Consider the following 14,177-nt stretch of genomic DNA (forward strand, 5'->3'; position numbering starts at 1 on the left):
TTTGTTCCATAAACACTAACATCCTATAGAATAAAATGTATCCATCCTCTTTTGTAAATTTTGTTTTTAAAACCTAAAAACAGCCATGAAATGGGGTTGCTTTAAAAAATAATTTTTCTATAGTAGACATTCATCAAAAACCATAAATGATCTTCTTTCAAAAGGTCATGTAACATTTGCTTCTCTAAACTAGAATTATTAAGCTGGACAGAGGGGGGAAAAATGACAGATTGCAGACCCCTAATTCAGATGGAGCAAGGCCTGAGTTCATTGAAGACTACAGCATTGTGAGACATCTTCTCTTTTCGATGCAAAATATAATTTTTCATCGGAGAGTCAGTTAAGTGTGATACTGACTAAATGCAATGGGGTATTTTAGGCTATTTTAAAGCTACCATTTTAACTTTAATACATTGGACTGGGACTCTTACTGATAACAGGGGGAAAAAGCCCTGGTTGGAAGATCCCTGGTTTAACTTAATGCATAATTTACATCAGTCATATTTCAGCTGCTGAGACAAAACAAGTACAGCTGTCCTGCAAAGGATGGTTGGTTTGCTTATGACTGAATAGTTTTAACACTGGAGAGGCTGCAGAGGTCCAGCTGTAGTCTAAGAAGACGATGATCATTTAGTGCTACATGAAATAACATGATTGTAGGTTATTATATTATAATAAAGGTATAAATCTTTAGAAATGTATACAGTTGCAGCCCCATAACGCTTAAGGTTGTAAATCAGATGTGCAGCATCAAGTCAAAGTGTAAAGACAACAATTAAGCCTTTATTTTATATTTTATTGACAGTTTAACATGTTTTATAAAATAGAACCCATCAGTCTCTGTTTAGAACATATTCCCCTATAATCCTAAACTACTCACCTTTTTGATTACATTTTTTTTTTTTTTTTTTTTACATACTGTATCTAGATTTTCAAATTTTTACATGTCTGTTATATACATTTACATTACAATGATGGCTAAATAAGACAATTCTAATCATCATTCTGTACAATGGCCCTACAAGCTGAATAATAACTTACATTCAGATGATGTGGCACAAAAGAATACGATGAGAAACCCACAGTCATCCCGACATACTGCTTCATTCTTCACTTCTGAGATACTGCAGGTTTATTTTTCTCCTTCTTAACAAAACGTGCGGCTGCCATGAAGTCAAAGGTAGAAATGGGCTTGTAGACGGCCAACAATCAACGCCACCGTTGGCGAGGACTTGCTCTAAACTATCAAGTATTTATCTTGTCCAGCAGAGGCGATTCCAAATGTCAGTCGTACACCAAAACAAAAAGAATCCGAAACATCCTTCACTCAAATATGTGCAAATATCACCTGCTTGGTTTTAACGAAACGACGAACAAAAAAAAAAAAAAAAAAGCTAAATATTCCATCCATTCAAACTAGAACTTCTTGGTCCAGGTACATCGAAACTCAACAAACAAAACGACCTAAATATCAACGTGTGTAAAAGTCTAAAACGCTATGTCTGTTGGAATCCCATTTTATCGTATTTGATAGGCTTCAGTATTACTTGCGCCTTATTTAGGTGTAACCAAGCAAAATTAGAAAAAAAAAGGAGGATAAAGGATAGTTCAGTGAGCACAAGAGCACTTCCTGTTACTTCTTCAGGATGCTTTTGCTCTGTGGATTAAACAGGAGAACAAAGGTTAAAGGCTGAGCTGATCAATACTGTAGCGGCAGAAGCTGAGGATCCTGATAAAGATTCCCTTTAGCAACAACCTGCTGGAGATGAAGGTTCAGACTCACCAGCATTTCTCTCTGCTGTCTGACCCAAAGTTAATGCCATATATGCTTGGAGACGCAAGGTGGACCGAACTGAGAAAAAGAACGGATAAAAAAATCTAAATGTGCTGCAAACTGACTTTACCTTTGGTCTTTAAAGCGAGATCAGGTAGCGTGCTGATGCTGCAGCTACTGTGCTCGTTTTTTTTGTCCGATTTCCGAGTCTGCGTCCATATTTTCTGTCTAATTCCAACTCTTGCGTTCAGAATTGTTTTTCCATCTACTGCCTAGATGAATATAGACAGATCGCGCAAAACACAATAAGAAAAGGGAATTATTCTGGGATTCCCACACATTTACATTGTTTTAACAGACGTACTCTATTCCCATACAATCTGAAACTCATTAGGACTCAAAACAAAAAGTTAAAATATACATCCGAAACAAGACATGCAGGCAATCAGACGCAAACCGCTGAATTTGCTCAAATAATCTCCCTTGCACGTACTTCTATTGCACACGGCAAAACCAAAGGAAAACAAAAAACAGTTACTGAAAAAAACTCATATTTCAATAAAATAGAGTGTTTGTTTTAGGCACATAAGAACATTCAGTCACAGCGAGAAGATCTCTTAAAGCCCCAATCTGGATTTTTTTAAACAACAAAATTAGAAAGCCTCAAAAGGTGTTGCAGACCATATGTGACGTTTTTAGCTTCAGTGCAGAAAAATGGAATAATAAGCAGTTAGGATCTCATAAAGATGCCTAAACAGCTTCATGGCGTTTTTTAAAGAAAAACATTTCTTCATTTAGATTTGATTGACATTGCTAATATTTAATGTCTTTGGCAAGACCAGGCAAGAGGTTGTCTGGTGGCCGTGAGCCAAGGATTTTCAGCTCAATCAGCAATGGCTGTTCTTAAACTTGGCAACCCATTCCCTTTTTTGCAACCATAACAAGCATAAACATTACCAGCTTGTGCCGACAACACTCTTCGGTGTGGACCCCCGTTACTGAGAGAAGACGAATTAAACATGGCTGGTTTCAGTAGCAGCGGTGTTCAAAGAGAGAGGTTAGATTCAAGTGTGTCACACCACTTCAGTGGCTTTCAAGGACTGGAGTCAAAGCAGACCATGTTCAAAGTTACTAAATAGCTCTTCAAGAGAAGTTGCTAAAACTCAGAGATCAGAAACTGGTGCATCTCTAAGCGTGACGAATAACTAGAAGAACAGCTGGTGAACATTTAGCCACGTCAGGACGCACACCAGACTGGGGCTTTAATAATCGACTATATGACACAGTATATTGCATATACAGTACATTGTACGATAACAACACAAAAGGAAGGCAGCATACTCCGTTGTTAATCTGGCCAGACAGCATTTAAATATAACACAGTGTAACAGTTTCAGCCGCCACTGCTTATAAATAGCACTCCGACACTGCACCCAGCTTCTCAGACTAGTGGCTGTGAGGGGAACTGAGGAACGGTCTTCAGTGGGTGTGAGGGTGAATTGTACCAGTGTGCAGAAAGGTATGATTTTTGGCTTTGTGTTTGCACAGGAACAGTGCGGTGAAATGCTGTAGCTCTGGGCTAACGCCGAGTCTTCCCTACCACGTCCTAGTTTGACCCTCGCTGTGTTGGTCTTGCGGCGCCGAGCCCTTTGAGTCCCTGTTTGGCCTGGTGTGTCTCTGTATTATTGTGTGCGGTGTGGCTGCTTCCAGGGCATGTAGAGTCTGTGGTACGCGGATGGCCTTCCTGACTACGGAGGGGTGTGTTTGCACTTTGCCCGTTTCGTCCGTCGGCGCCGGGTCTTGTGAATGTGAGGCTGGCGTCGCCTGTGGGATGAGTGTGCAGGGCGGTCCACCTGGGTCTTTCATAGCCATACTGGCCCCCACCATGGCCGGATAGCTTCGGTTCCTCCTCAGTCCTGCGTTTAAGCCCGGGAGCCCGCCGCCCAGTCCGCTGGAGCTGAAGGGGGCCAACAGACCGCTCCCGGAGGAAACTGAGGCAGAAACGGGGGAGAGCGTTCGGAAACGCTTCAGTTTGTCCACAAGTCCGAGGTTTGTCACCTCGTTCTGGCCGTCTTCGTCCGTCGCGCCGACGTACTCCTTCTCCAGTTCCATCAACACTTCCCTCAGAATGGTGCGAGCTGGTTTGGAAGCGAGGAAGGCGTCGTAATACGGCGGATCCTCCGTCGAAGGGCTGAACTGAAAAGCAGGACGCGCCGTGGTGGGGGAGGCAGATTCCTGGTGGGGCGAGCTAGGAGGGGTGGAGGGCTGGAGGAGGAGCGTGTCCGGCCGTTTCACCAGCTGTCGGACTTCATGCTCCCCGGACTTGGCCGCGCTCCTCTCCACCTGCACTCTTCCCGGGGGTGTTGAAGTGCCGCTGGCACCCAGCCCTCGGTCCCAGCTGCATGGGTCGTACACCGAGGCAGAAATCCCACGCTCCCGCAGGAGGCGCACGAGGCCTAGAGAGGTGCTGGTGGTCTTGGTGGAGTCCCTCAAGTTGGTGGAGGACTCGCCGAGGGAGAGGGAAAGGGAGAGGCGGCGCGGGGTGCAGCAGGGGGTGTAGGAGGGCGTGTGGGGGGCTGAGAAGGGTACAGGAGAGGAGCTGTGGCTAGGAGTGCCGATGGCAGAGCTGCTTTGACAGCTGGCTAAGGCAGGGCTGGAGAAGAAGAGACAAAAGCAGAAGAAGGTATAAGAGACAGTCAGCAGGAGAGTGCAGAAACAGATGAACTTGGATTTATCACTAATTACTAAGCAGCATTCTGTCACCTCCAGCCAAATTTGCTTAAAAAAACAAAACAAGCTAAAGTATGTTTCAGTCACCTGCAGGATGCTGAAAGTGGCAACAGTGAAATCCTGAGTTATCGCATAGGCAGGGTAAGCTGAAACACACTGAGAGGCTGAGATGCTTCTTAAAACATCCTAATTTCAATCTTAAACCAAAACACTAAAATCCAAATTGTTTGAATATTTTATTCACTATTTTTTTAATTCTTTTCATTTATTTATGAAATTACTTCCTTTATAGTTCCTTCCACTTTTTGCCTTTTGCTTCCATGCAGTGATAATTGTCAGGATTGGTCTACTTCACACAATAAAATGGTTTTAGTTTCCTATAGTTTCCCCAATATTTAAAAACATGAATTAGTTCAGCAAACAGACAGGTTACATGACATCCAACAGCTCTTTTGGTTAAAATACAGAAAGTAATGGTCAAAAGTATCTGAACCATTCAGACTCCCTGCATAAGTCTGACGTAAAAAAAACAAACAAACATGCCAACACATAAAGGCAAACAAGTACATAAGATACATCTATGAGTGACTAGAGAATGTGAATCTAAACCCTGAGAGAATTAAACTTTGGTGTCATCAGTCAATGTAATGACCAATAGATGCTGGTTGGTAGCCTGTTACATGGAAAAAAATTAATTATTAGACTATTATCATTAGACCTTAGATAACAGAAATGCTGAAAGGAGCAAAGTTGTTGCTCTGATTTTTTCCTTTTCAGCATTTAAGCTCCATCTGTCCTGGGACGTTTAGAGGATTTAGAAATTCTGGCAGCTTTTTATGGAAATCTCAGAATTCAAGTAAGGCTATAGACACCGAGGCTTTTGTTGAGTAATACAATCCTCACTCATCAGTCCAGGTGCCGTAAATGGCCCCCAGGCCACACTCTGGACACCCCTGTTTAGGGTAATCTTTTGCTCAGCATGGCTTCAATCATCTTCCTTTGAAATTTGAGCTGTCTTTCATGCAGACATTACCGCCCCCTTCTGGTGAGGCCGAGGCATTTCGGCTTTTTCTTGCAGCAACTTCAAACCCCCAGCGGTCAAATGACTTGTTAAAAACCCAGATGAAATATCTGTCTAAAACTATTCAGAATAGAGTCGGGGCAGGCGGGTTGGATGCTTCCTCGCTGCGTCAAAACTGAATCTTTTAACTTTCTGCTCCAAAAGGTTAGAAGACGTGCAGGAAAGTTAGATTTAGTTAGGACCTGCAGTCTTTTTGTTGTTGTAGATGTACCGACAAGCTGGGGTCGCTGCTAAAGTCCTAATAAGGTTTTATAGCCCTAAGCATTGTTTTTATTAAGTTGGTTATTTAAGCATTGTCAGTTTCCACCTCAAATAGATGCTTCCACAGAACGGGTTAAGGAGGAGACTTGCAGGTAAACCCTGACGTTACTCAGGTTCAAACACACCCAAACAAAGGCGTCGCATATGCACAACCATGCACGTTCTCACCCATCTGCACACTGAAAAGGTGCTTTCAATGGGTCTGCTCTAATTCTGCCACAAGAGCAATCTGACACAACTCCGGCTCGTCCTCCTCGTCACATGACCTGTCAAGCCAATCGCACAGCAGTGACAGAAACACCCGTGAGCGAGCGGCCTCCTGTGACGCCAAAATGCGCTTTGAAAGGAAAAGTAACCAGACGTTTCATCCAGAAATACAACACACAGGTAAGAGTTGCTACAGTGTGTCCAGGGAAACCAACTTCAATTTCATTTCTATTAGAGAAAGGCAAAACGGAAAACAAAAATACATGAAAACGGTTGACTGATATGCAGGTGCTGTGTTACCTGGGGGACACGGAGGTCAGCTGATCAGACGGGTGGAGGATCCTGCAGGTGGTGAAGGTGTAGGTGGAGCTGGTGTGGGACATACATTTCCCTGGGAAATGGACTAAAGCAAATTGTAGGAGAACAAATAACACAGTTAGTTATGATGCAAAATGCACCAAAAACATACACTGTAAAAAAAAAAAAAAAAAAAAAAAGGAAAAAAGGTTTTAAAGAAGGGGGAAAATAGATCACAGTCATAGTTTAGGGCCCCAAGCAAAAGCACAGGTTTAATTAGCCCCATTGTTTCTATTCATCATGAAAACCTTACATTTAATTATATTCATAAGGATGATCTTTAAAAGAGACCTGCTACATCCAGATTAAATCAAAAGAAATTAAAGGAGAAATAAAAGCTTCCCTCTGAACCCTGATTAGGTTGAAGCAAGGACAGGAAATGAAGGAAACCGACAGAAGGATGAGATGAAATGAACACTTTTTACTATGAAATCAGTCTCAGCCTCATGTGAACATTAGCTTTGTTCTGCACCCGACATGCTGGGGCTTAGATCAGCAAGAGGAAGACCTTTGGTGCGAGTGTGCGCTTAGAGGTGACCCTGCACCGGAGCCTCTGAATTAGCTCAGGAAAGCATGCGTTCATCATGTGACGCCGACAGCTGCGCTCAGGATCACCTGATGCTGGCGGTACGCGCGCACACGAGCGGGCCGGACGCAGGAACGACACTTCTCTATCTCTGCATTACCGGCTGCACTTATGCGTCAGTTGTTTCCAATCGTTTTATTTTTTTTATGTACTTAGTCACATTTTGTGACTGCAGAGGTGTCGGTTTCAGAAACTAGCAAAGCATGGTGGAAGTGTGATTAAAGAAGAGCAAAGTGTGGCGGAGGCAGAAGGAGGAACTGAGAAGGATAAAGAAAAAAAAAACAAAAAAAAAAAAAAAAAGGTACTCTGTCTGGATGGAGCTGGACGGCTGCGTGGGTTAGGCCCTTCTCCTGGGATGCGTGAACCTGAGTGTGAACATGCAGGACGGGTTGTTCGCTTCACGGCTGTGAAATGTCCAGTGAGACCCCCTCCCCCACCCGTCTTCCTTCCCCCGTTCCTTCCTTTCTCCCCATGCTCCAGATCTCAAATAAGGGCTTTATTTTTTGAGGGGGTGTTCCAGCTAAAGCGCACCCTCACCAGGAATGCGGTCCACAGTGGCGGGCGGCGGGCCCTGGCGCTCCTTGCTGCTCTCTGAACACGAGGGAACGGGAGAGGACGGGGACGAGCAGGAAAGGGGACGAGGCCTGCTTGCAACGTGCCCGTCCCATCCGTCCGCTGCCTCTCTAAGGCCACAAATCGCTCCATTCAGTCCTTCCGACTTGCTGCTGCCCTTGATTTCGCCCGCTCCGTTACAGCAGACGGAGACGGGGCCGGCAGACGTGGGACGAAGCGGGCCTGCTGGAGCGGAGCCCTCCCCTGACAAGCCGGCGAAGGAGTCACACGACACCTCATCCTCCTCCGGCTGGTCCAGCTGCCAGCTCTCCTCCTGCTCCCGGTCCTGCTCCAAAGTGCGGAAGCCCTTCGTGACCACGCCCGGCCGATGATCCAGCAGAGCCCCCATGTGGGGTTGAGCCAGCTGCTGCCACGCGTGGAGGGTAGCGGAACCTGCAGCAGGACAAAAAAGGAAGACCTCACGTTAGCGACAGGCGTGTTAAAGATGCTTTAGCCATCCAGAAGATACCGGAAGATTCCTGCACACGGTATAATAAGCTGCGGATTTAAAGCCTATTAAAATGGTAATCTGACAGCAGAGATTAAAATGAGGCATTGGTGCAAATCCTTAGCAAAGCTTTTAGGTCCGAGATGAGCAACGATGGAACGGCCTGAGGATGCACGCCAACATGTGACAATGCAAGAAGTAATCAACCCATTAAGCCTTTATCAGATCAGTTCCTTAGAGTTGGCCGTCCTTCACTTCAGCACCATGTTCCCCTGAACCAAATCTGTGTCACGCGTGTTATTTCACACAAGAAAAGGCCGTTTCCCTGGTCCAGCCGCCTAAAAGAGCATTAAAACGCGTCCATACTGGAACATACTACAAATCACCGTGTTGTCCTCCTGGATTACCAACGCATTTCTTCTTTATGAAGCACAATTAGAGCCTCCCAACACATACTGATGGTAGGATAGCAAAGGAAGCAAAGTGTCTATGCAACACGAGATCTTCTGCTTGGTGGTTCGTGTTATTTTGTTATTAAATGGTTTCTTTTCGTGTGAAATGTGAGGACGTGTCAGCGCATTAAAACAAAACACAAGGATATTAAAAAAAAAACGGAAGATGAGAACATTAGACTTTATTAAGGGAGTTGTTTACAGACAAAACAGAATTTGAACAGAGGGAAAATAAAAAGATTAAAGTAAAGCAATAGGAAGGGTTAAAAAGTGACAGAAGTGGAGAGAAGTAACAGCAGAACAAATGGATTTGATAATAAAGAAAGCATGAATAAAAGATGCAGTGACAATCAAAAGTCTTGGGACTGAAAAAACAAATGTGTAAATGGGATGATTCAGAGGACAGACGTCATGCAAGTAATTATGATTATAAAAAAACAACAATAGAGAGCAGTAACAACCCTACAGTGGCTTGAAACAGTGTTAACGCTTGAACGTCTTCATGTTTTACGTTACAACGGTACACTTCAATGCCTGTGACCAATTTACGTCTGTCTCGTAAATGACAACCCGTGATTTAATAGAGACTACCTGTAAAACTGAAGGTTCAATAATAATAATAAATATGTACTTTATTGGGATTTTTTGTGATAGACAGAAATGTGGAGAAAACAGGAAATTAAATAAAAATAATAATAATTTAAAGTAAAAATCTGAAATGTGCCTTGATCTGCAGTTTGTCCCTGTGTCGGTGATACCTTCAGGAACCAGTTTTAACTTGGTTTCTACCAGCTTTCCACATCTAGAGATTTTTGTTGCCTGTTTGTCTCTGCAAAATATCTAAAGCTCAATCCAGCTGGTTGGATGACGGTGAACCTCAAAAGCGTTGGCTGCATTTTGTTCTAAAATCTGACCGAACATATCTAAATCTGAACCATTTAATTGGAGCTCAGACTGCATGTCCTTTGCAGACTGTGACACATTTTCTACCAGTTTGGCCCTTTTTTGAAACAAGACCTCTTGTGGCTTTCTTATTACTAGTCTTCCATACAGGCTGGATTTCTGGAGTGTAAAACTAAAATTTACCATAGCAACAAAACCTGAAATCTGCCACCTGAGTTGTAGATCTCTACAGCTCCTCCACAGGTTTTCATCTCAGGTTAGCCTCTAACAGAACAGCTGCACTTGTGTTCAAATTCAATTACAAACTATTGAATAACCCGGTAACTTTTGAAGGCACTTCACTGCACTGCATTTTATTTCAGGGTAGCCGAGTAAAGAAAATTCAAGGTTTCAGATTTCTAAAAAAAAAAAACAAGATAATTTTCCTCCCACCTCACAATTGATTCACACTGGAAATACAAGAACATTCATCGAAGTTTGTGGCTGTAAAGTGACAAAATCTGAAAAACATTCATGAAGTGTGAATACTTTTACAAAACTCTGTATATTGTTTACTGTATTCAACCCAACTATAAAAACACTGAATTTCTATACACATATGATGCCTGTACAAGGCAAAAGAAAAAAAAAAGTCGTCCTTCTATAGTTGAGGCTACCATATCTTCATTTCTACAATTTATACGATTTTAAATATAAGATAGTGGTAATTAGTTGTGTTTATTTCATTTGTCCAAGTCTGTAATTCCATTTCTGAACACTAGGTGGAGGAAAAAAATAAAGAATCAAATCAATCCTCCTTCAGCGGGTTCATGCATTAAAACGTTACTTCTACCTGAACTGAAGTCTAAAACTATCAGGTGTAAGGCTGTTAAACATGGAGGTAAAATACATTTTCACTACAGACACTGATGTGACAGCTTCTCTGCACTTAACTGGGCTCCAACCTTTTTCAAAGCAAGTAATGAAAACATAGGTTTATGTACATCCTGTCAATCAAGCCTAACCAATAAGGCCTGTTGTGCAGAATATGAGACTTAAACAGTCGTGCCTAAGGGCAAAAGGTATTTTTCCTTTTAAAAGCATACAGACCATGTGACGGTAAAGTACTACTTTTAAAAGAGATGCAGCGTCGCAGTGCAGACAGCGTGCCTTATGGTGTCTATACTTCGAACCAGCAGCGTGGCTGTGTGTGCCTGAAGTAAAAGGAGTGCTGAAGGTTTAAACTACCCTCCTCTTGTCTCAGGGCCCTCAGCAGGCCTCTGCCCAGAGCCACAGGAGCTCTGAGGGGAGGCTGGAAACCCCGCAGGCCGCGAAGCTCCGACAGGCTGGAGCTTCTGCGCTGCTCGCTAACGTTCGGCGCAGCACTTGGGAAGATCTGTGGATGACTCTGGTTCTGAAAAATTAAACACTGACTCTGGTGCTGATTCGCGGGTTGGGTCGGACCGATTCGCATCTCATTGTCTGGACCGTTTAGAAAAACAAAGCTGTAGTCCTGATGCTCTTCCTTCTTTAAGTTTTCAGTAGCAATCAGGAAGACTTTCTGAAAAGTAAGATTTTCCTTTTCTTTATCCGTATAAGGAGGACCGGTGGGTTTGCGGTTCTGAAAATAATAATCACCTTCTAGCGGCTTTACAATCTGCAGCTTGTCGGGCAGGTATGACCTGGCTGTGATCGAGTATCCCGACCAGACGCTTCCTAAGGAGGGATGCGAGCAGAACGACAGAAGGCTCTCCGTTGGGGTCCCTGGGCCTCCGCTGCCTTCGACCCCTCCTTTCTCCTCCTCCTCCTTCCCCAGGTAGGCTAGCTTTCTCTCCCTCTCTTCCTCGAAGAAACGTTTTTCTGAGAGGTAGTTGTCCCGCCGCAGGGAGAGGCGATGCAGGGCTGCCTCCAGGTCCCTGCTGCCCGGGGTCCCAGGAGTACCAGGGGGCCGCTTGTTGGAGTCTTCCGACCTGAGCATAGGGAGACAAGGAAATAAACTCTCTAAGGTTCCCTTTGCCATCAGGCTGTGGCCAAGATCAGTAATGTTTTTGCTATTTTTGCTAAAAAAAAAAAGGGAGATTTTTTTTAAGTCCAAGTTAGATTTCTGCTTGACTGAAGATTAAAAAAATGCCCGCACCCATCATCTGGACCCTCCAGGATACTGCCGGTCCTGTTGTCCAAGATGAGTCCACTTCCCGTTTCACTGCCGTAGATGGAGTTGGAGCGAGGCGTGCCCACCCTGCTGGAGCGGCCCGAGGTGAAGCAGGAGTTCTGGTTGGAGCCCGGGATGTTCAGAGGGGAAGGAGCTGCGGAGGAGCGCTGCTGACGCATCAGGTTGAGGTTCTTCACCGTCTGGAAAACTCGCTTCGGGTGTAGTCTGGGTTAAAAAAAATAAAAATAAAAAAAAACACCGGCCACGGTCACATTAACATGGAGATCATGTGTTAAATCTAAATTCTGATGCAGGAGCAAGTCACTGAAGGTTAAACAGTAAAACTGGAGGCACCTTTGCTCTTCCACGTCTGGATCGTCCATCTGTAGCTCTTTTCTCATGGTGCCCTCTATTTCTGCTGCGAGGGAGTCCTGAGAAGAGAATATTTTAACCGTTTATTCTGTCGCTGCGGTGTCAGGACCGAGAATCAGCCGTGGAGATGACAGTCTGTGAGACAATAAAGCGCTCTGCCAACGGTAAAGTGGCACAAAGGTGTGACGGCTCATGCTCTGACCATGGGGAACAAGCCCAGGGTATGGAAACGCCTCGGGGTGCTGAGAGGTAGAGTTTTGTTCCTCAGGTTCTTCAGCTCCTCCTGAGCTTCATGGAGGATCTCCATGCACTCTGCATACTTATCCTGCAGCTCCCGCAACTGAACAAGGAAGAAGAAGGCAGACCCAAATGAAAAACACGAAGCGGGGTTGACCGCTTTATTTTAGCTTCTTTTTCATAAATGCCAGTGTTTGCTACAACAGGATCACTTCTAGACCTCAGACTTAAAAACAGTTCAAATCAGTTGTACACACTAAAAAAACAAAACACTTTAAACCAAATATCCACCCAATTTAGTCTAAACGTCTCTGAACCTGTTTAGACACTGTTTATATATTTTGTTCCATCTAAATATGTTGTTGAAAAGTGTATAGATGATTTATTACAAACTGTTTTTTAATAAAATGTAGATTAAAACAGATAAATTGTTTTTTTTTACAAAATCGTAGTCATCTCACATTGTTTTATTCCATTTTGAGAGAGAAATATCTTAATTCCTATCAGAAATAACCTTTCAATCCAAATCTGTCAGGAATATAAACAAAGATTATTCCCTCCATTACCCATGTTATCCACCCCTATTATCAATAAACCCCAAAAATTAAACTAAACTTAATAAACATCTTATCTCTAACCCCTACACTGCAAAAAGAGAACTAAAAATAAGTAACATTTTCTTGAAATGAATGTATTCGTCCTTGATTTGAGCAGGTAAATAAGATTATTTGCCAATGGAATTAGTATGTTTACCCCTAAAATAAGATAATTAGATATACTTCACTTGAAATAAGATGATGGAGATGAATTGTGCCTATTTTAAGTGAAAAAATCCTATTCCATTGGCAAATAATCTTATTAACCTACACAAATCAAGGAAAAATTATCTAATTTCAAGAAGTAATTTCTTATTTTGAGTTCTATTTTTGCAGTGTAACATTAAAAACGGGAGCCCGCCCGCATTAGGATCATATTTTGGTCCCCATAAGGTCCCCAGAGGTAGAGGATAACACCAGAAGACCCTCACTTTGTCATATATAAGTAAATACATAAAAATGTGTTATAATACTCTTGGCTGTCATATGCAGTCAGGTGATGATAGTTTGCTGCTTACCTCAGCAGTGAGCTGTCTCTGGGCGTCCTTGGCTGCACCCAGGTGCTGCGTCAGCTCTTCATTCTCCACTGCATACTGCAAACACCAAGGAAAGACACGGTTGGCAGGAATTCTCCACCTGATGTGTTTAAATGTGATATTTGCCGTTAGCTCAAAGCTGTCGTACGAGCTTCGCCTTCTTCTGCAGGTCTACAATCTGAGAGAGGAGGTGCGTGATCTCCTCCTGCTGTCTTGAAGCATCCTCGCTCTTCCTGGCCAGTTCTTCGGCCAGAGAGGAGATCTGCAGGTTGGCAGCACCTGGGGGGGGAAAAGGCTGCCCGCTTACTGTCATTGAAACTTTAACGACAGATTAAGAGATTAGTGAGATGGAAGTAAGAACAAACGAGATCAGATACTCACGCAGTTCTTTGACACAGTCGTTGACGAGCTGCTGCTCTTTCTCCTCATACGAGATCGTTTCAGTCTCCAAGTGACTAGCCTGTGATGATGAAAAATTAACGCTGTGGTCGACAGCTTTATTTTTGCAATTGTCTTTACAGAAAAGACTCGGCATTCAGCATATAGAAGAAGGATGATCAGATTCCCGTTTAATGGAGACTTATTCATGGTGGAAACCACGTCATCATTCCAGTGGTAAAGTTTTATTTCCAGTCATTGTGGGCTTGAATATCACTGATTTGGGGCTTTTAATAATACATTTAAACCATTTTTCCCCAATTATCATACAAACAACAACGTGCATCATTTTAATAAGATACATTTAGTGCACAAGTATGAATTTATTGTGTTCTTTCTCCCCTCAAATCTAGGCCGGTTCAATAAATATATTCCCACATCACACTAATATTCGACTAAATGTCCCTTAGCATGATGCACCAAAGCCACACGCCCTCATGTTTCTGTCATAACTCT

At 43.3% G+C, this 14,177-nt stretch overlaps 1 protein-coding gene across 8 annotated transcripts in view; it reads right to left on the reverse strand.

Moving 5' to 3' along the window:
• Window positions 1-763: 763 nt before the first annotated feature.
• trak1a (trafficking protein, kinesin binding 1a) overlaps window positions 764-14,177 on the reverse strand; it is a 43,657-nt gene continuing 30,243 nt past the window's right edge. For 7 of the 8 annotated variants that reach the window (XM_036130268.1, XM_021314613.2, XM_012859091.3 and 4 more), the window contains 10 exons: window positions 13,665-13,743; window positions 13,432-13,562; window positions 13,266-13,340; window positions 12,117-12,254; window positions 11,897-11,973; window positions 11,528-11,767; window positions 11,029-11,360; window positions 7,534-8,001; window positions 6,354-6,456; window positions 764-4,427 (listed from right to left, as the gene is read on the reverse strand). In XM_036130268.1, coding sequence (XP_035986161.1) covers window positions 3,371-4,427; window positions 6,354-6,456; window positions 7,534-8,001; window positions 11,029-11,360; window positions 11,528-11,767; window positions 11,897-11,973; window positions 12,117-12,254; window positions 13,266-13,340; window positions 13,432-13,562; window positions 13,665-13,743 — 2,700 coding nt within the window. In that variant the 3' untranslated portion in view covers window positions 764-3,370. Of the gene's footprint in view, window positions 4,428-6,014; window positions 6,113-6,353; window positions 6,457-7,533; window positions 8,002-11,028; window positions 11,361-11,527; window positions 11,768-11,896; window positions 11,974-12,116; window positions 12,255-13,265; window positions 13,341-13,431; window positions 13,563-13,664; window positions 13,744-14,177 lie in introns of all 8 variants that reach the window. The other variant, XM_021314644.2, reaches the window with a different exon arrangement.

The sequence above is a fragment of the Fundulus heteroclitus genome, chromosome 3 (genome assembly GCF_011125445.2).
Source record: "Fundulus heteroclitus isolate FHET01 chromosome 3, MU-UCD_Fhet_4.1, whole genome shotgun sequence".
In the NCBI taxonomy this organism is placed as follows: domain Eukaryota; kingdom Metazoa; phylum Chordata; class Actinopteri; order Cyprinodontiformes; family Fundulidae; genus Fundulus; species Fundulus heteroclitus.